Genomic DNA, 22,225 nt, shown 5'->3' with positions numbered 1-22,225 from the left:
TAGAGAAAAATTTATGGAAAGGCCTGAGCTATAGCTTGCTCTGGCATGCTACTCTACACTGGGGAAAAGGGACGAGGAGGAAAAGGACTGATTAATGATGATGATGATATGAAGAGAAGGCGCGCATATACAAGTCCATAACGTTGTGGCATCTCTAACACCATGCATCTAGCCCAGTGGCTTGTAGAAAGCCTATAGCAGTACAGTTTAACCTCGATATAAAGAAGTTCAATATAATGAAGTCTGTCCGTATGTGATTTCAATATAACAAAATTTCACTTCCGCAGCAAAGGAATGCAGAAACAATAAACGGAAGCTTCAGTGGACGCAGATGGCCAAATAATTGAATTTCAAGCGACTGCTTGCAAACGCACCTCTTAAATCATGCGCGGCGTGACAAAAGCGACCGCAGAAGTGAAGTCGCACAGTGTTACATATAAAGTCGAAGTGTGATAAGAACCTATCGCGCCCCGCGCACTTTGTGTATTAGGTGCGAGTGAAAATGTGCGACGGTGAAAAATAAAGATGGCGATTTCATACACGAGTGCCACCTGCCCGCGCGAGCAAAGGGAAAGAGGGGGAGGGGGAGCGAGTGCGCGGCAAAACGATCAAGCGTGCATGAAGGGCGGGGCGAGAAAGGAGGGAAGGGGGAGTAAGTTGGCATGCGTCTCGGCCGTGGCTGCGCATAGCTATAAACATCACTGTGTGCATACGCAGCTGCGCACCCTGGTTTAGAGGTACATCTGCTGTGTGTGCAAAGAGTGGGCGCGCCGAGATGGCGTGGCATCACGTAAACTGTCTTCCCACGCGCTTAGTATTGAAGGTTGCTTAATCTTGAATTTCGGTGATTCGTTGGAGTGAGAGGCAGATGAAGCATTTGCTCCCTGCTGCTGGCACTTTTCATGATAGCGTTGCCCCAGTGCGGGCGATGCTATCAGCTGCAGGGACAGAGTGCATACGAAAGCGTGGCTGGCTTTGCTTAATTCGTACTACCTATGTGAAGATATCATAGACGTCGCATGAAACTGTATCATTCGTCGCCGACTCCCAAATTCATCAAAATTAATTGTTTTCTCATTCTAATTTGCTTTCTTCAATTGACCGATAATTCGAAAAATTCTGCGGCACCTTTCCGTGCAAGAAAAATCGATCGGTGACTGTACTTATTTGCATAAAAAGGTCAAATTTCAATACAAAGAAATTTCGATACCACGAAGCAAATTGCCGATTTATCTACTTCGTTACATCGGGGTTTAACTGTACTTGTAATCAAGGCTGCGCTGTTGACATTAGGTCAATGGCCCAAAAAAAACTTGTCTGATAGCGGCCTCTTATCCACACAAGCAATGTAAGCTGTTGGAAAAATGTGCTTGGAGGTTGGTGCTGTAACCCCAATTAACGCCAGCTCATCATTAAAATCTTCAATTATGGTGACTGCTCATTTATAGCACTTCTGTTAAACGTACCACCATGCACTGTTGACCAAAGACAAATTATTTCAGTACTGTGAGTCAAGTGTCCCATACAAAGTATGGAAAGATGATGCATTTATTCTGTGAAACTGATGAGAAAAGGAAACTATACACATAATATTCTGGTAGTTTACAATGGGTACGACAGCATGACATCCTGCCTTGCAAGCTCCAGCAACATAGGGTCGTCGAAGAACTTGTTGATGCTGACATCCTCACTCAGCCCCTATAGAAAAAGACCAAGGAGTTTGGTGCACATATTTCAGAATACAAAAAGTACACACTGGAGTATGAAAATGCAGTAAAGAAGCAAGTCTGGAAACCTTCAAATATACGATTCTACATATAGCAAGTGTTGGCAGGGGCACACGACTCTTCCAGATAAACTGATGGCGGGTTTCTGATCAAATTTTGCACAGAGGTAGCATTTTGCGGGGCTCACTATTTAATTAATATACTAATATGTTTGTTTGCGCGTTGCTTGTTCTTTTTGCAATAAAGCCGAAGTGGGTGTCATCTGTGGCGACACCACAGGTGATTTGGTGGAGCTATCTGACACTGGTATGGTGGAATGAGCTTTTGGCTGTAGCAGTTCCAGATGGCACACTGTTCAACTCCATCAAAATCAACACTTTTTTTTTTAGAAACGCCCAGTACTTCCAGAAAGCACTGACAGAACTGCAAGCCAAACACAGTGAATGTGTAGTGCATATTTGTGCTGCTATGTCAGAAATACAATCGAGTTTATTTTAAGGGGGGATGCGGGTCTTAAAAACTGAAAATTATGAAAAAAAAAATTTTTTTGGAACTACTTGTTTCGGCATTTGTAATGTTTAATCTACACCGTATCAAAACGATTTGCCCCGAAACGCACCCTAAGTGTCCGAAAAACATTTCTGTCAGTGGGGATGGTGAGAACTCCAAAATCGTGCAGAAACACCGCAGTTGATGAACAGGGTGTCTACCAAGTTGACATTTCCAAATTCCCTGAGTTTTCCAGGTTTTCCCTGAGTGCCTTTGCCCATTTCCCTGAGTGATGCAGAACTATGTTTTATGTCAAGACGTGCTGAAACCATATCGCCTGATGCTGTCACTCTCGAGTAAGCACATGAAAAAAATTTAAAAGCGACTTAATCCAATTTGAATACTAAGGAATAATGTTTATGTTATTCAAAAAGAGGATAGAAGGCAGGGGTTAGTAAAATGCACAGCAAATAAAGTGTCTTCGAAAAAAATTGCGAGTAAGTCGGACATTCACAAATACGAATAAAAAGGAGACGCACATAGAAGCAAATACATTCGAATAGGAGCTATTTCTATCAACTGGTAGCAAGCTCAGTGGTATGAGACCCGAACTCAGTCACCAATTGAGATTCTCCCTCAACCGCTCGTAAGTCAACCTCAACTGTCCTGACATACTTTCAGCCTGCGCACGACGCCAGAGTGTTGTGTTTCACTGCTTTAAAGAGTTTATTTTGGTTTGGATGCGGGACACCTGCATCTCGGCATCAGTCAAAACTTTGTTTTTTGAGCTCAAGCTCCTTCAAAACGGCGGCAGCAAGCTTCCTTTCCCGTTTATTCCTCAATGCGTACATCATTTCTGTTCTTATCCTCCTTCTGCCACTCATTCGCCCCAATGACCATTTGAAGCATCTTGGTCGGTTGCACAGTCCATGGCCGATTTTTAGAACTCCCTAGGGGTCGCGAAAACATTCGAAAAATCGGCCAGTTGGAAAAAAATAAATGCGTGTCATTTACTGCCCTTAGGGGCTCAAACCGCCACAGGCACGTTCGAAAACGCTCTGATGGACTGTCGGTACACATATTAGGCACATCTGCGCTCGTAGTGTGACAGGAAATACCGGATGCACGTGTGTATAATTAAGGAATACATACTGTTTTCTGTGGCAATAGCCCCTTCCCACGCTTGTTATGCTTCACTGCAATACTTTGGCGTATGTTTCACCATGTAACATTTCTGTACAGAGGCGAAGCTGACTTTCGGGACCCGGCATTATGCAACGCACCGTGTTTTCTAAGTTTCTAAGCCAATCGCGAGTACCACAAAAGCGGAGTCCGTGCCATTGCTGACAGCAGCTAATTCTTTCAATAAAAACTCGGGACCTAAACGGCAAGAAGCTTCATAGCGAACGTCGAAGCAGCTAGGCCTACAGTTGCCGCAGTGGTGGCAACGGCTGCCAGCGGATCTGCGTGCGAGAGTGCCGGTTCGAGGTGGCGAAGTAATCAAAACGGCAGCGGTGGTGCCTTTGATTATTGGCGTTTCGGACATGCGGTCACGGAAAACGTCCGGAAAATCCGACGGCGAAGGGTTCTTGCGTGTGAAATTTCACACGTTCTGATACGTTGACTCTATGGGGTACGTGGCGGTGCCGCGAAGCCGTCCAAATTATCGGGAATCCGGAAAGTCGGTCGTTGACTGCACACTGGCAGCTCATCCAGCCGACGACAGGGCTTCAAAGACAATTCATTGCGATTCCTGTCTGTTGCTCGAGCCAGCCTTACCGCGACTTTCGACCCTTCCAATAAAATTGCCACTAATTTTCCCTGATAGAGGCCCAAATTCCCTGAGTTTTTCCTGACTTTTTCCAGACTACTCAAAATCCCTGAGAATTCCCGGTTTTCCCGGTTGGTAGACACCCTGATAGAGCTATTCCTTGTCTTTCCCGCTACTGAGCTCCACCATCTCGATATTGTTCGAAAGCTCAAAGTTCCACCTTTTAGTTTGCCTCATCGTCGCCGACAATGGCCGCGTAGAAAAAGCGCAAACATAAGACAATCGGGGGCCGGTCTGACGAAGCTCGTGATGAGCGCCTGCTATTGGCTCAGTGCGCCAACGCGCTGAGAGGCACCTTCTGAATGGCTGTTGCTATGGCAACTAGGCCTAGCAGACGAGCTTGTCTGCTAGGCCTGGCAGTGAGTCGCTTCGAAAACCACTGATGCGCCGTTTCTTTGTTCACCGTATTACGAACTTAAGCGACAAATCGACTCTTCCTTTAAAAAAAAAAGAAAATTGAAACTGCACATGAATCCACGAAAAGTGACGTGCAAGCTGTCTGCTTCCTACGGCAAGAAAGAAGAGGCGATTACCCCAAGGTTCAGACTAGCCGACAAGATCGTGCCGGAGATAAGTTACTGCACTGCGCAATCTCATACTGCATTGGCAACAATGCAGCCGTCAAAGCTAACCATTGCCACAAGTCACATTGCAAGTCGCATGTCAAATTTTTAACACAGGAAGAATTGTAACTATTTTTTTTATTGGCTTTAGAAAAAACTTAATTGCATGTTTGTAAGCAGCACACAAGATTAGATGTGTCCTGAAAGTTTGATGTTTCAAGAGCATTGCATGAATACAAAACCAACCAATCATGAAGCTCGTGTTCTATTCAGGCAGCAGTTCCATTTAAGGGGCGACGCTTGAAAGTGAAAACTTGCAAGTGACTTGCTGGATGTGTTTTCTCGTCAAATGTCTCTGCCTTATGAAAGGTGTGATAATGTTTTCATGAATCGATTTCAGTAAATTTGGTGTTATTGTGCTCAGCAACATCTGGGACACAAGCTAGAGCCTAAAGGTTCTCCCTATGTTCAAGAGACAAAAGAGGTAGTGGCAGTAAAACTTTAAATGCAATTTTATCAACCTTCTTTTTTCTGTCAAGTGCTTTTGCCTTACGGAAGTTTTGATAATGTTTACATCAACTGATTTCAGTGAACTAGGTATAATTTTTTTTAGTAATATCACAGCTGGAACCTAAAGCTTTCCATTCTTTCTTAAATATGATAGATTATTAATTAGATCAAATGTAAGCTAGGTAATTACTGCTACATTGCTTTTCCTTCCCAACTTTGGTATCTATTTGTGATAATCACAATTACTTTATTGGTATTTGCTTAGCTTTAGGATGTGCAGTGGGCCTTTGGAAATGTCTGCATATTCTTAAGAACATTTTTTTAATGAGAAATTACTACAAAGTCTCGTAAGAAATGACCTGATTAGGACTATTCTATTCTGTCATATCTTTTCTTCCAAGTGAGATATTTGAAATCTAAATACATATTTGAAATCAGCATTCTACAATATATCTGTGCACAAAAATTAAGCAACATATGTTGAAAAATGAAAAATAAAATGCTTTCATGACCTTCATCCCCCTTAATTGTAATGGCATTGGTTTTCTGATACAGGAACCAAAATCTATGTCAACCACTTTGAGAATTGGTTTTATCTTGTTCAGTGTTCCTGCCTGTGCGTTCCTGTAACGTTGCTGGGACAGATATTTACAATGACAAGACACAGAGCACTGAAACAGGTGCAAGGCAACACATACCTTCCTCCTGCGTGTCTTGATCATGAACTCTCTTGCAAGGTGAGGAGCTGGTTGGGGCTCAAGGGGACGGATCACAATACTTTTGTCCAAGGGATCACCAGGCACAATCTGATAAGAGCGCAAGCAAAAGTATCATTACTGATCGGCCCCATAAAGCTTTGCTTGAGATATACTTGACTCCTTTAGAAACTTAGAAAACACAAACCTCCATTTTGGCAGTGGAGGTTTGTGAGTGGTGGCACTGGCTAGCACTCCTAGGGTTAGTTCTCGTAGTAACACATAAATACCCCAGAAAGTGGATGGGAAAATGGTGCCACGGTAGCTCAATTGATAAAGCATCGCACGCGTTATGTGAAGACGTGGGATCGTTTCCCACCTGCAGAAAGTTGTTTTTTCATCCACTTTCACTTCCATTAATTTGTCATTTCTTTAATTCAATTATTAAGAGGAAGCTTTAGCTCGGGCCCAACTCTGACGCGGTTTAGTCAAATACATGTAAAACGTGAAAATGTTTTTCTGAAGTAACCCCTGAACCGATCTTAATGAAATTTGTTGCATTTGAGAGAGAAAGTTAAATTCTAGCGACTGTTGGAAGCGGAATTTTGATTTAGGGCCTGAATTTTGTTAAAAAGATTTTCAAGTATTTGGAAGTTTGAACAAAATAGAAGCACGAAGTTTACAAGTTAATAGCTCTGCATCAAGAACAGATATTGTGGTTCTGCAAACGGCATCTGTTAGGTAATTTAAAGCGGACAAATTGGATATGTCAATTTATATCTTACGTGAATTCGTTAAGTTGTGTACAAGGGTTCTGCAAAAGCTGTATTTACATATTACAAATTTTTTTTAGATTCATGTGTGACTTGTCAATTTTGTCCACTTTAAATGTATTATGATATGCAATTCACATAATTGTGATATCATTTTTCATTGCTGAGTTACAGAGTTGTAAACTTGATAGTTTCGTTTTCTGAAAATTTTTGATTTTTGCCAATTTTTTATAAAAAATTGACGATCTAAATCGAAAATTCAACACCAAGAGTCACTATACTTCAAGTTTTTCTTTTAAGTACAACAAACCTTGTCAAATTCGGTGCAGTGGTTGGGGAGAAAAACAAATTCTCCTTTCACATGTATTTATATAGGAGCACCTGAGCTAAAGCTTCCTCTTAAGTACAAATAATTTTCCCTGTGTTGTCTTTATTTGTTGGCCTTTTATTGTATTGCTTTGAATACCGTATTTATTCGCGTATAACCCGCACCAAAATGTGAAAAAACGCGTTTAAAAAGTGGGGGTGCGGGTTATCTGCGAATTTTTTCCTTGGGAGGGGGGGGGTCGGCTTCACCGCAATGTGCGGTGGCCTCCCCGTGTAGTCCGCCATCCCCATCGTCATCGACGCTTGTCAAGCCGATGAAGGGCCAACGAAAGGCCAGCATTGTTGAGCCTCGCGTTAGGCGCTGTTTAGTGTACTTACCCCAGTTTGCACTGTTTGCCTGCTTTGTTTTGGCATCATGAGTGCGACTCGACGGCAGTGTTTCACAGCGAAAGAGAAGCTAAAGATTATAGCCGCTGCCGAAGAAATCGGCAACAGAGCTGCTGCAAGACAGCATGACGTCGACGAGTCGTGCATTCGCGACTGGAGGAAGAAAAAAAAGAGAGTCTCGAAGCAACGAACCGGAACAGGCGAGCGTTTCGGGGTCCGAAGACTGGCGCGTACCCCCACCTCGAGACGCAGCTTGCGAAGTTCATTGAGGAGCAGAGAAGTCGTGGCCACGCTGTTTCGACTGAGATGGCGCAAATGGAAGCCCTGAAGTTGGCCCGGGAATTGAACATTCCACGTGAGTTTCGTGCAAGCCGTGGATGGCTTCAGCGCTTCATGCGAAGACATGGATTTTCTATGCGGCGGCGAACAACCATGTGCCAGCGGCTTCCTGAAGCCTACGAGGAAAAGTTGTTGAACTTTCAACGATATGTGATCGCACTTCGGAAGGAGCACAGCTATTTGCTGTCTCAGGTGGGAAATGCTGATCAAACACCTGTGTACTTTGAGATGCCGATGGACACGACCATGGAAAAGAAGGGCTCCAAATCAGTCAGCGTGCTGACCGGCGGAAATGCCAAGCTGCGCTGCACAGTCATGCTATGCGCTTTGGCTGACGGCACGAAACTGCGCCCGTATGTGATTTTCAAACGCAAGACGCTACCTAGCATTCCACTGCCCCCAGGAATCGTTGTGCGTGCGGAAGAAAATTCGTGGATGAACAGTGGCCTAGTCGGTGACTGGCTTCGAGTAATCTGGGAGCGAAGACCAGGTGCCTTGCTGGCACGCCGGTCGATGCTCGTACTAGATTCCTTCAGAGGCCACTGCACTGATGTGGTGAAGGCTCGCCTTGCCGAGACCAGCACCGACCTCGTCATAATACCTGGCGGCATGACGTCCATGCTACAGCCACTCGACGTGTGCCTGAACAAGCCGTTCAAGGCACACGTGAAGCGGCTGTATGCCCAGTGGATGGCCGACGGCATGTACGCCCTCACACCGACGGGACGCGTGCGAAGGCCTGATATTCCATTGCTGTGCCAGTGGATCGTGGATGCGTGGAAAGCGATACCGGCCGATTTGGTGCGCAAAAGCTTTAAAAAAGGTGCGATCAGTAATAGTCTGGATGGTTCCGAGGACGACTACGTCTTTGAGAGTGGCGATGAAGCCTCGGATGGCAGTAGTGAGAGCGGCGTCGATTAAGAATCGGATAACCAGTGACGTGGTGGCGGTCGTTTGAATAAATGTTCTGAAAACGAAATGATCACTGAGTGTGAGTTGCATCTTTCTAGCGCTCATTTTTTTTTTTTTTTCAGGTAAACGTGCGGGTTATACGCGAGTTTTTTTTTTTTTTTTCCCGCCGAGTTCAAAGTTAGGGGTGCGGGTTATACGCAGGGGCGGGTTATACGCGGGTAAATACGGTAGTTACTTCGCAGTTAAGCTGGCTACTCTACAAACAACTGTTAAAGAGATGAAGTGCTCTCTCACCTGCCAATGGTGAAACATCGAGAGGCAGAAGGCTTGGCCTTGGGTGTGTGTCCGGAGGTCAGTCTCAAACCCAAATGAGTCAATGGCTGGAATGAAAGCCTTGATTGTGTATAGTGGAGACCCAGGGACAGGCGCATCCTGTGTGACGTGACCTCTGCAAACCAGAAAAAAAAAAACATTTACAATGTGCCTTGTACGTCAAGTCAAAGTTCATAACTGTCAGCAAATGACGAAAGATATCAATACAGATAGCACTACACTATGTATTAAAGGGACCCTGAAACGATTTTAACTATGTATGAATGTAGTCTTAGGGGAGGTCGTTCCGATCATTAAGTGACATATTTAGGCGCCCTGCATAAAGTGTGTAATGTATTATAAGGATTTGAAATGTGCATCACTACCGATCGCAGCGGCGCTCCCCTGGGTTTTTAGTTGCCCTGTTACAACCCATGTAGCTGGTGGGCGCGATGTTAGTTGGATGAGTTATCTGATTGGCTACCTATGTTGCGTCACCAATAAATTTTCCAACTTTATGGTGAACAAATGTTTGTAAAATAGTCAATGTTTGATTTTTTGGACTCCCTAGAGGCTTTGAGAAGTCCGAAAAATTGGACATTCCAAAAACAAGAATGCAAGCCTTTTACTGCTCCCAAGGGCTCAAGTTGACACAGGCACGTCCGAAATAGCTCTGAAGGCCTGCCAGTACTCTTATCGGTGCTTGTGCTATGACAGGAGATGGCGGGTGCACACGTGTATAGTTAAGGAATACATAATGTGTCCCGTGACAATTGCCCCTTTACACATTTGGTATGCTTCACCGCAATAGTTTGCGTATGCTTAACCGCGAAACAACTGTATTCAGGCGAAGCTGACTTTCGGGAACCACAAGCGCGTCTTGCTTTCCGTGCTTCGAAACCATTAGCAAGGATTACCAAGGCGGAGTCAGCGCCATTGCTGACAGTGACGAATTCTTTAAATGAAAAAATTTCACCGACGATTACAATACTCCGTAATGCGAATTTTGAGTGCAGGTGTTTGGGTGTTTTCAATTTACGATATATTATGGCGAAGAATTTGATTCTAAAGTACAAGGTGCTCGGCGGCAGCGCTGAGCCTCTGCTCGGGCAGTTTGTTCAGCCGCAGCGGCAGACAAAGCATTTCTTTCGGTTGCGTCGCTCGCTGTTCAGAAAGAGAGCTTGAACATGGGAATGCATGGCTTGCGCATTTTCTAGTGGCGGCAGTGCAGCAGATGAAGTAGCGGATGCACAGTGGGTCTGAAGCACATGCCAACACTTTGTTTCCGCACTGGCTGCATGCCTGGTCGTGCCGGCACTCCTTTCCTCCTCACCCTTTTTGCCATACACTCCTCCGCTTTCCACCTCCTGGTTGCACTGCACCTTCCTCTCCGCTTCCTTCCACACATCTTTCATCCCCCGATGCGCTTCGCATTCGCTTTCATCTTTCGCTACACACGTTCACTCGGTTACGCTGACGCCAAGGCCGATGCTCCCCACAGGACCAGGCACTTAAAAGCTGCGCTCTAAAACAAGGCATCGAACAGCAGGAAGCTTGATAACAAACACCGAAGCAGGTAGGGCTAGCGTTGCCGTGGTGGTGGCTACGGCTGCAAGCGGATCTGCATGAGAGTGTGTCGTTTCAAGGTGGCGAGATAATAAAAAAAGCCGGTGGTGGCTTCAATCGATGCCGTTTTGGACTTGCAGTCATGGCAAAAAGTCCTGAAAATCGGACAGCGAACAGTTCTTGCATCCGAAATTTCAGACATTCTTATACATTGACTCTTTGGGGTACGTGGTGGTGCCGTGAAGGCATCTGAATTATCGGGCATGTCCTAAAAACCCATTGTCTGAAAAATCGGTCATTGACTGTAGTTGGACTGTTATTTAATTTGATTATATACCACAAAAAAAGTAACAGAAATAGAACACACAACAAGAATTGTGGTGTGAACCTTTCTTCTTCTTTTGTGACTAGTTTTTTCCTTCAAGAATTTATCACTACCCTCAAGCACTTCCGGCATACAGCAAGTGTATTCTGTTTGAGTTAGAACATTCTCCGTGTTCATGTGAGCTGCGCAGTCAGTGGTGGTCTCAAAGTTTCCTTTCGCGAGTACCATGAATCGCCCTTGTTGCATTGTGGGCTGCAAATCTAGCGGATGGCGACATGTCAAGCAGCAGCATCGTGTCCAACCGCAAGGCAACAGGTGACTAGAGTGGCTGCAGTGCCATTGGCTAGACTGGCATTGTCTGCATCACTCCGCGGCCGCTGCACACACACTATTCATGCCAACGAGTTTTCCTACGCTCACAGCGATGTCAACCTCGACTTCGAAGTCTACTACAAAGTTCGAATATGGAAAAAAAAGGAAGAGGAAGTCGGCGAACAACTTCGAGAAACGGCGCTCTGCCGTGTTGCTTCCCGATGACATCGATAACGGCCCGCTCCCGCAGTCCAGCGAGACCGGAGATCCCAATGGCATGTTAGGACTAGTCCCCCAAAGCGCTCCTAACAATGCCCACGTTTCATAGACATTTCAGCACGACACTACTGTTCTGCAGCTGGAAGTTTTGCGGCGTATTGACAGTGAAGCTCAAGGAAGACTTCAAGCATTAGCGTCAACTCCTGCTACTGACTGAAAAGTGGAACTACTAGATCGCGTTGACAACACTGCTGCCGGGACAAATGAGCTGGCTATGCCTGCCGAGCATGTGTCTGCTGAATACTTGGAACGGGTGCTCAGATGTCATCACCGTAGTGACTCTAGCCAGACAGACTATATTCCTGGAGACTACTAATGCAATAGCACATGTAAATATTGAAATATTTTGTGGTGTACTGTTATAAAAATAGGCTCATTTTGTTTCTTCAAGTTTTCTCAGAATCTCATTTTTGGTGTTTCTTAAGCTTGCTGAAGTGCTATCTCGGTTTTCAGGGCACATAGAACCATAATTTTAGCAGCGGCATGTAGCTACATGTGTGTACTACACGGCGCTAGAATCACATTATTTTATTTAACTTTTGTAAATTTTAAATTGTGGCTACTAATAGGACCGCACGTTAGGCATGCCTGGAGATTGAATTTCAAGTTGCTGTAAAATTGGTAATACCTGCAATGTAAAAAAGTAGTTGTACATTTGTGTTCTTAACAATTTGCAGTACCCAGCCATATGTCTTTATAAACATTCTAGCTGATACTCTTCTTGCAATTGTTCCGATAAACAATAAGTGATTAATTTTAATTATATCTGGAACCTCAGTCAATCTTAAAAGTAATTATATTTTTGAAATGAACATGAAAAACTCTGTCTTGGTAACAATTTTTATTAAATTTAGTAAAAAAAATTTAAAAAAAGTTCGTGCTGTCTTCCTGCTGTCTTGCTTCAACGCAATGTAAACGTCAAAAGCACAGTGCATACGAAGCTGGGTACACTTTTTCCACATCGCAAATCGCTTTCAAGATACGGCGCCCGTGTGGGCAAGCACTTTATTCACATTGCAGGTCGCTTTCCAAATACGGCGGCTGCGCCGTAAGCAGCAGCCACCGGAATAGAACCCCCTTTGTCTCGCCTCCCCCTCGCCTCGTGATCTAAAGGAGACGGCGCATTTTCACCTTGTCTTCCTCTCTTGTGCGTGCAATATTGAGCTGCAATCGTCGGCTGGCCCTCGCAAGTCAGTTGTCAACCCGTGTCGACAAAGCAAAAGTATGTTTTATATGCCAGATTTTGAAAAAGATTGCCACTAATTTCATCCGCTGTAGCCGATAGTCCATTGTAGCAAAGTCCATTAAAAGCAAACTTCGTTGCATTAAAAAAATATGGAGAATAAACTAAAGCTGAAATATGGTCTGTTATATAGGAAAGTCTGTTGTACACTGGTTTGTTGTAACGAGCGTAGACTGTATTACAATTCTTAAATGTTCCTTTTGTCATATGCTCGCAACTTGCCAACTCAGTTGACATTCATAATAATTTGGCACTAAGGATTGCAAGTTTACAGCCACTTGGCAATCAAATAAAATGTGGTCACTTATAAGCAAAGCACTTTTCAGTATATGACCTGCCTTCGCATGCAAGCTGTGGGCCTAGTTACAATCGACAAAAAAGAAAAAAAAGGAGCATCTCCATGCACAACCCAAGTGACTGACTGCATGCAAGGAATTTCAAATTTTTAGAAAAGCAACCCAGCAGTTTCGGAAACACTCCTGCACTGCGTGTCTAGTCACCACAACTTCCGTCACTGCTCTCTGCTCAAGCACAGTAAGGCTTTAGGGAAAGTTGCGGTGCATTGCTGTGAAATCACACATAAAAGCAATGTTTACTTATGACCTGCAGAAATGTTAAAATTCTGGTTACAGTGCAAACAAAAATGTGCCAACCTGCCTGGCATGAAGCCACCATGTAGAATCAAAACACAATTAGGTTTCACAATCTCTGCACAGCTCTGTGTGAAAGCCTAACACCAGCCACAAAGGATCAATAGTGTTCAAACAAGAGGCGTCACTGAAGCCAACGCTTCGACAAGGGGACTTGTCTTTGCCAGGGTCTTCATTAACAAATTCACTAGTTGAAACGTCAGCGCCAATGACATCCCTTGTTTGGACAGTGTCGATCACTTGAAGTCTCCATCTTCTGTGATCCTCATTTTTTTTTTAACCACGAGAGAAAAGTACTACAAAAAGCAGAGGAAAGCACAATGCAATTATAGTGAATTGTTAGTCAAATACTTGAATGAAGCATGTGACTGACCAAGGTCAAAAATATACAATGACTTCATGGGACCCCTAAGGATCCCAGAACATTGTTTTATCTTTACTCTCACCTTTTTCAGTGGCCTGCTTCATTTTTAACGATGCTTGCACCTGACCAGACAGTATTCTGTCAAACTCTTGACTACAACTATAGCGAATGCAGCAACCAAACATGGGCACCAACCTCCTCCTAGCGAGAACTGTGTAGACAGCCGAGACACAGTCAGCAGGGGCCTGCACTTCCACAAAGTAATATGGCTCCATGAGTCGCGGAGTAGCCATCAAGAATGCAGAATATGCCACACGTCGAGCTGTTGGGATGATTTGGCCACCTCCACGGTGAATTGGCTCATTTGCTATTACAGCATCCAAGATCTTGAACTTGCAGTTACGGATGGCTGTGACAAAAGTGTCAGCAAATTAGCACAGTGCAGGTTGCTAGCACCCAGAAACACAGTCCTGTCTACTGGAACATGTTAGAGAAATGGTATGAGCAAAATAATGTCTCTAATCTTGACGGCAGAGTTGCAGATGGAACATCAGAAGGCCCCACATATTGTAACGCTTTGGCAGACCTTGCAACAAAGACAGCGTAAAATCTATTAGATGTAATGGAAAAGCTCCTAAGATGGCCAGCACTGCACAAGAAAAAAATTTAAAAATTAATGGCAAAGCTCATGAACCTAGCCCTGATGCTTTGATGTTCCCAGGGAAACCATAGATGATGTATGCAGTACAATGATACACCAGGTATCACGTGACATTTATCATCTTCTGTTGAAAATCCCTTCGGAGGGAGTAAATAACAATACAAGAAGACAGTAACAGCTTACGTTCTTCACAAAGAGGCCCTTCTCGTGTGGCCCACTGAAAACCTTGGACGATGCTGTCTTTCACCATACTGAGAAGCCCTTTGTCAACCTGGAAAAGGAAAACAGCAATGTGCACTATAGTGTTTAGCAATGAAGAGATAAACGATTACTATACATGTCAAATCAACACTTTTGGCAATAAAGTTTGCCCAGAAAAGTGATACTGCTTAGCCAAAATGGTTAAACTGAAAACATGCATGGACAACACTGTTCACTTTTCTTGCCTTCGTTCTATGTTTTGGTATCTACGTGTCTAAACAGGGAGTTCCATTGGTGGAAATCTTATTTGCCCCATGCAAATTTCAATATTCCGGCCTTTGTAGACTTCTACATTTCTGTCTTAATCACTGTATCAATTTGCTGAGAAAAAAAAATTATTGAAAGAAAGGTTTCTTAAGTTGCTGACCAGCTCGAGACAATGCTTGGTGCCACCGTTAAGCATATCTCTTTCCTTACCACGGCACTAGGCATCGTTCAGTGGTGAACGTAGTTTTTGAGCGTGCACTAAAAAAAACTGCTGCGCCCCTGGACTCGTGGCGCCATCTCGGTGATTGTACACAAATTAGAGTTTCCGTTTCTGCACGCTTAACTTTTTCACCGTGCGGCGGCGATTTTTAAAGGGCACGCAAGCTCAAGGGTTGACGCGCACTTGAGTGGCGCGATGGCGTCGACATCCAGAACCGTGCGCGCTCGAAAGATAGCAGTTTCGCTCGATTCCAATGATCCGGCAAGTGATCTTTTAGACTCATTGAGCACAGATGACCCACACATCGATATCGAGTCGTCGGAGTTCCGCTGAGGTGAGAAAGATGCAGCCGATCAGCTGTGACCCGCACGTGACTTTCGGATTCGCCGTCCACTTTGTGTATGGATATGTAGAGCCGGTTCAATTGCCCTGTTGGTGTCCAAACTATTATTTTCTTTATGTATAGGGTGTCCACTTCATTTAGGCAAGACGTGCTTCCACCAGCTCAAAGAAGCGTGGAGTTTCGACCCCAGAGAGATCCGGGCATTGACCGCGGAATGACGCTCAGTATCGGTCCGAAGCGGCTATCGTTATTATTATTGAGCTATGACTTTCAATTTTGCTGTGATATTCTGCTATGGAGTGTTAACTATTTTGTATCTGTCATAAGCTTTGTAGTATTTTTCGCTCTGAAAATATGAGTTAATCATTAGGAAAGCTTGCAGTGAATTTCATTAATTATTTGTGTTTGATAATTTTTATTATGCATTTTGTTATTACTGCTCCTTTTTTCGAATGTGCTTTTGCAATGTGCATTTAGTACACGCTTTTTGGTATATAATGTTGTGCTATCAGTCAATTTTTTCCTTGAAAAAAAAAAAATCGTAAGTAGGACCAATCAAGAACTTGGATACTTCATTATGCGTCTTGTAATTTTTCGTAACTCAAAGAGTACTTAATATACGGGTATAATTTTTAAAGAAATGTTGCCTAGTGATATATCCACAATTTGTATACTTTGGAATTCCACTAAAAAAAAATTTTCCCAGAGGTATTACACCTTACTCAAAATTTTTTTGTTTTGTTTTGTTCAAGAAATTTTTTATGTGACTAAATTTTTTGTAATTTTTAAATATAAACACTATTTGAAAGCATGTTCATTTACCTTCACTTTTATGTACTGCATGACACTAAACTTAGTAGCTGTTGCACAAAAAATTCCTAACTAAACCATACAAAAAACAGCCAATTTCCCCCTGGTAAAGAAAGAGATATGGACATGGGAGCTATATGGTACAGTAAACCCTTGTTATAACGAAATAATTTACTATGATTATCACTTTGTTCAACATTTCTCCCAGTCCCAACACAAACACATGCATTTTAAACCGGATTACTCGAAGCATATCAATAAGCCGCTCCACTTAGAGCGAATAAGTAAGGGGTGTGTGTGCAATCATGGCAGCACTCAGTGTGTTTTGCACCGGGAGAGCGAGTGACCCTCTCAGTCTGCAGCTATCGCCATCACGGTGCCTGCGCCCCTTTTTTCTTCAAGCTGTGCTGGTGTGCGATGATGCTTATTGGCATCCTTTGTTGAAATGGGACGGGCGATAAATCGTTTCCGAGCCTGCTTGGTTTTACTACATCTATTACTATCTAGCCGCTTGTCTATCTGATCTCAATCTTGACTTTGTATTTAAAACCTCTATAACTATACTGTACCATTACTTACACTTGCAATGACTCCGATTCTATCAATCTCTTGACTGTTTTTCTTCCACCGATACTCTAATCATCTCTTTCTTATCTCGACTACAGACCAGTTAATCCTTCCATATTCTTTGAATCCCAATGCTTCTGGGAGATGGACACTCCCTATAGGTCTCGCTGGATGAATATCTTGACATTTCATTACAATGTGCCGAGTCATTTCCATGCTTTGTTTTGTGTTTTTTTTAAGCATGCACATGCCTCATTTTGTGGTGCATGTTCTTGTATGTACTTGTGGTGCATGTTCCAGTATGTTCCTGTCCTCAAGCGGCCAGCTTGGACATCAAATAGCAAGGCACTCCCCATTGTGCTTTCATATAGATTTTCCTTCCTGATTTCTTTCTTTCCGTTTTCGTAAATCTCCACTGTCTTTCTTTGCTTACGTCCTTTGCATCCAATTTACTGTTTAACCGTATTGCAATGGTTTCGGTATCCATACCAGACAGCTGGCTGAAAAGCACCTGGCTATAGCAGTATTAGACATTAGATGTTTAATAAGAGCAAAGTGAGCAAATCTGAAACCTGTGTCAAGCCAAACACAAAGATCCAAGTTACCTCAGAGGGCAAGGTGTCATCCACAAGAATATTGGGGCCTGTAGCATCTGGTCCAAATGCCCAGATGGAACGAGCTGCAAGCAGATCCCAGTCGTATTTTGTCTGGAAGAACTCTCCTAGGCGCTTCCGGTTCCACGTGATCTGCACTACCTCGTTCTCAATGTCCTCTGCCAAGCCTTTTTCCAGCGGCTCAGCAATCATGGTGATTTTGTTCCTGCCAAGAATAATGATATACACAGAAGCACATAACACAGTAAATATATACTCAGTTTCATACACAGCAGGCAACGCTACAAAGACTGGAGAGGCTTCCCTCACTGTTTGCATCTGAGGCCAAGAAGTAGTGTGTCACACATGAAATAAAAATATTATTAGGTATGCACCACATTATTGGATGTAAGATTAAGTTTTGCACTTGTACACCACAAAATATGACATATGTATTATATGAGAGGCATTGAAGATCCAAATCTATTTACCACCAAATGAGCAGAGTAAGATGTTTCTGCAACCAGTGGTCACAGCGCATCACTTGCATTCGTGATGAAAACATAGTATGTTGCCTATTAGAAGCACAAATATGCACAAGTAATACCGTATTTATTCAAATATAAGGCAAGGCTTTGTTCTCCAGAATCTTCAGCCTCGAAACAAACAATCGCCATAAGATTACACGCCCGTTGGCGGTTGAACAACGGAAGGAGCGTCAGCAGAGGAGGAATGACACATGGGTAGAGCGACGAAGAAGAGAGGGTAGTAGCAGACAGGCGTGCCCGAGGTTATTCGAGTACAAATCACAATGGCAGACAGACCTGTGCTGACAACATGGCTGCCAATGGAAGTGCATGCTGTTATCCAGTGTGAATGGGAACATGTTCCTTGCATTGATAGCTGCACTTTTGGGACGTCACTTGAAAAACAATGCCGAGGTGGAGTAGGTTGTGCAACAATTCCTTGCATCGTAGGGCACCGAGTTTTACCGGAGTGGTTTCTTCAAACTGATTGCACGCTACAACAAATGTCTCAATATTGGTGGTGACTACGTGGAAAAATTGTGCAAGGCGTATAGTTCATGATGACATGGTGTATTTTCTTTTTTTTTTTCAATAAAGATTCGGTGCCAAATAAATGGCGCAACTTACTTTCGGAATGTCCCTCATATAGTAAAATAAACCGCTTACTACAACGCTCCCATGTCATGTTATCGGTTATAACAATGAAGTCTGGCTACTGGGTGTGCGCCAAGAGAAAAATACAAAATCCTCTGGGGGAAGAAAAGTGATATGCTTTGTTACACCTGCTGCTGTGCCGGACACGCCCACTTTGTCGCATTTTTTCGAAAAAAAGAAACAAAAAAACACGAGCAGCTTCGCTTTTTTTTTTTTTCTTGTGCTGCGCACCCTGCAAGGCATGCCTTCATCCAATTGCATAGCCAGCCTTGCACACCCCTTTCCTGTGTCTCTTCCACCCTCTCACTGAGATCGGGAGGTTGGAAGGGGGACCAGAGAGGGGCAACTAAGGCATGCACTGTGGGGTGTGGGGCACAAAGGTGGGTGTATTAAGTGGGTCGCATATTTTTTTTTCAGCTTCCTAGATGTTGTGATTTCTTTCTCTTTGGCGCCGATATCATAGCCAATAATGCAGCATGGGAACATTGTAGCAAGTGGTTTATTTTACCACAGAACACATAGTTCGGGGTGGGGCAGCTGCTCATTGTTACATTCGAGTAATGTTAACACCAGTAATGCTATAAGTGGGACTGTGCTTCTGTCTAAAAAAAAAGTTTGAATGTTTGTCCCCTCAGCTTTTTTTCATGCAACCCGGTTATAACAATGGGCGTTTGTTGGTGCATGAATATTGTTACAGTCGACTTCTGTTCATTATACCCTGACGTGACCGACGAAAGCAACAAAACAGATCTAATTAGCTGGTGGGTCGAATTAAACAAAAGGTGGAAAAAAACGCCGAAACACGTTGATTCACTTGGCAGTATTTGCTTCTAAAGTTAGCTTCGCTGCAAAACACAGCTATATTGCGGCGAAATATACTTGGTGCAGAAAAGGGGCCATTGTTACACGACACAGAACGAGCTCCTTAATTTTCACACGCACATGCGCCATCTCCGGTCGCAGTGCGAGCACCTCATCATCATCATCATCATAAGCCTGGTTACGCCCACTGCAGGGCAAAGGCCTCTCCCATACTTCTCCAACAACCCCGGTCATGTACTAATTGTGGCCATGCCGTCCCTGCAAACTTCCGCGAGCACCTAGACGCCTTATAAGACAGCAGCAGGCCTGCAGATTTATAGAAAGACCCCCGCTATTTTATTGCATTTACAACGTCCTCTCCGAGTTTTTTCGTCTGATCCTCTTTCTTTTCACTTGATTTTCAAAAATACTGATGGTCTTTCTCTGCTTTTAGGTGCACGGCATATGCGTGCGCGTGTAATCAGGGAATGCGCCCTAGGCCCTGTTAACAGTCTCTTATACGAGACATGCATGGCGAGCAAAACGAGGGCTCAAATCACCACAGCAACGTCAGAAACAGCTCTGAATGGCTTCCAGTATGCTTATTAGACGTCTAGATCAGGATTCGTACAGGCTTTGAAGGCACAAATTCAAGGGTTTTTAAGGACTTTCAAGGCCCCCAAAAGTTTTTTTCATGGACTCATTTCAATACTCAATTTAGTACCCTTTATAGTAAAACAACTTTTTCAAACACGCTGCAAGAAATTTATTGAACACTAAGAAAAAGACGCACTTACAGACTAGACTAGTTTAATAGTAAACTAAGACAGGTCGTAACTAGCGCTCATGAAAGCTCCTGAAGCTCTGTGATTATTTCTTGCTTGATGTTTAGAAGTTCTTCTGTCTTGCTTTTTGCCGTTTTCCCAAGGCAATTCGACTTCACAATGTGCACGACGTCGCCTGTCTCTTCTACTTTCTCAGCCAAGTTGTCTGCTGAAGCTGTCAGATCAGCAACGGTTGCTTCAAGTCTTGCTTTCTTTCGCTTTAAGGTATCAATTTCTTCCTCAACAAGGCGTCTCTTTGACTCCGTTGCTTCTTCAAGTTGCTCCTTCTTCTACGCCTCCAGATATGCATGATAACGATGCCTTACAGCTGAAACGGAGGTCCTCAACTCCTTTGTTATAGAAATGTTAAGGATGCCACCTGCCTTATCAATGGCGTCACATATAACACGTTGTGAGACATATGACAGACTTTTCAGGTTTTCCACACAGACCTGCCGGTTGACACTAAATCCTCTTTCCACAGTTGCCTAGCCGTGGCTGAGCCCAAGCAAAAGTTGGACTATTGTCCAGAGCTCAGCATAGGATGAATTGAACTTTAAAAGTTCTAAGAAAAAAATGTCTAGCCTGTCAGAGCTCTTTTCAAACAATCGCAGCTTGTGCTTCTCCATCTGCAGCATTTCGGCGTACTCAGAGAGAGCAGAGTCCCGTTGGTGATCGCTCAACCTTTTTGCAGCGATGAGGGCATTCAAAACATTCTTGAGTCCTGCTAGGCACTGGTCTGGCTTGGTGCACATTTGACGAGGATCCAGTGAGCAAAGGCCTCTAACCAAAGGGAATCTTAAAGGACTCTTCTCAATAACTTTTTTAAACACACTGACAAGGAACTGCTTGCATTCCATTTTAAATGCAAATGCATCTTTTGCACTGACCTTGTAATTTTTCAAAATTTGTTCAGTTGCATAACCAATGTCCACTTTCTCAAGTGCTGTGTGACTGTTCACGTCTTCAATGTTTATTTTCAACAGGCCTGTAGTCCCAACTGACGCAGAGAGAACTGAACACTTCACAAACTTTGTGAGAAGCTTCCTGACAATCGTTTCGAGGTCCCATGCCAGAAAAAACACAAGTGATTGGTCTGCCTGATAGTCCGTCAGGAAAGGTTTCAGAATTAGTGCAATCCCAAGGGCAAAGTTAAGCTTTGCTGGGACTAGTGGGTCACTGGAGAAACTGAGCAAGTTCTGAAAGGAGGCACATTTCGGCTGGTTCACTTCTTTCTTTCTTGCAGACTCAATGTAAATTCGCACACCAGGCCACAGCGAAGGGCTCGTTCAATTACCGGAACGTTTTCAACCCAGCGATGGGCGACATACTTAAGGGGAAATGTAGCCTGACCAGTCACCGCTACGAAGTCCTCTCGCCTCGCCGGGGAATCTTCAAACAATGCACTTAGACTAGACAACAGAATGTCCACTCCCCACTTGCTGGCAGTTACACCCGCCCTGTAGGCGTTGTGCACAACGTGCAGACCGCAAGTGCCTAAATCTAGGCATTGTACTTGATAGTTTTTTTGCAGGTGCTCCTGAAAGCTTCTGAAAAATTTCAAGTTGACATTCGGTCCGTCCATGGACACTTGTAGGATCTTAACAAGTGGTAATGGCTCCAGTGCCTTCAACAATTTATCCTCGATGTCATCTGCGATCGCGTGGCCCATAAAAACGGATGTGAAGTACCTTGTTATTTTTTTAGATGCATCCCAGTACCTGACGTGTATATCCATCTGCTTCTGATGGAGGTAATCATTTGCGGATTCATCAAACAGAACGATGTAATAGTCTCACTTATCTATCGCCCGATGAATGGATGATAGAAAGAACAATCCAAGACCATGACACGCCAGGTACGCACACTTTTTCTCTCCACATGTGAAGACCTTCGCCACTTCGCTATCAGGAAACATTCTCTTGAACAGACTGCTTGTGTGGGCGGATGAGCTGTACGAGTAATGACATGTGACAACTTTCAAAGCCCACAATATTTCTGCTTCTGTCACTGAATCGTGAGCCTTGCTTGCGGCATTCAAATTCGAGGACTGCGTTTCGACCACACGAACGGATTCGCCACACTTGCGCGATGTGACGTAGTTCAACATGGAGTGACCTGCTGCATTCTTCATGCTCGCGCTGTGTTTCGAA

The 22,225-nt window shown here is 43.9% G+C and overlaps 1 protein-coding gene and 1 pseudogene across 1 annotated transcript in view; both read right to left on the bottom strand.

The window, feature by feature from the left end:
- Nucleotides 1-1,511: 1,511 nt before the first annotated feature.
- LOC142572611 (116 kDa U5 small nuclear ribonucleoprotein component) overlaps nucleotides 1,512-22,225 on the bottom strand; it is a 53,959-nt gene continuing 33,245 nt past the window's right edge. The window contains exons 19-24 of the mRNA XM_075681834.1: nucleotides 17,279-17,492; nucleotides 14,449-14,536; nucleotides 13,800-14,013; nucleotides 8,848-9,001; nucleotides 5,819-5,926; nucleotides 1,512-1,698 (exon numbers count right to left, since the gene is read on the bottom strand). Of these exons, the coding sequence (XP_075537949.1) occupies nucleotides 1,603-1,698; nucleotides 5,819-5,926; nucleotides 8,848-9,001; nucleotides 13,800-14,013; nucleotides 14,449-14,536; nucleotides 17,279-17,492 (874 nt within the window). The 3' untranslated portion in view covers nucleotides 1,512-1,602. The remainder of the gene's footprint in view (nucleotides 1,699-5,818; nucleotides 5,927-8,847; nucleotides 9,002-13,799; nucleotides 14,014-14,448; nucleotides 14,537-17,278; nucleotides 17,493-22,225) is intronic.
- On the bottom strand, nucleotides 20,093-21,820 carry LOC142573339 (uncharacterized; annotated as a pseudogene).

The sequence above is a fragment of the Dermacentor variabilis genome, chromosome 2, assembly GCF_050947875.1.
Source record: "Dermacentor variabilis isolate Ectoservices chromosome 2, ASM5094787v1, whole genome shotgun sequence".
NCBI classification, from domain to species: domain Eukaryota; kingdom Metazoa; phylum Arthropoda; class Arachnida; order Ixodida; family Ixodidae; genus Dermacentor; species Dermacentor variabilis.
Note: the sequence above shows the minus strand (reverse complement) of the source record. Positions and strands in the feature narration are given on the sequence as shown.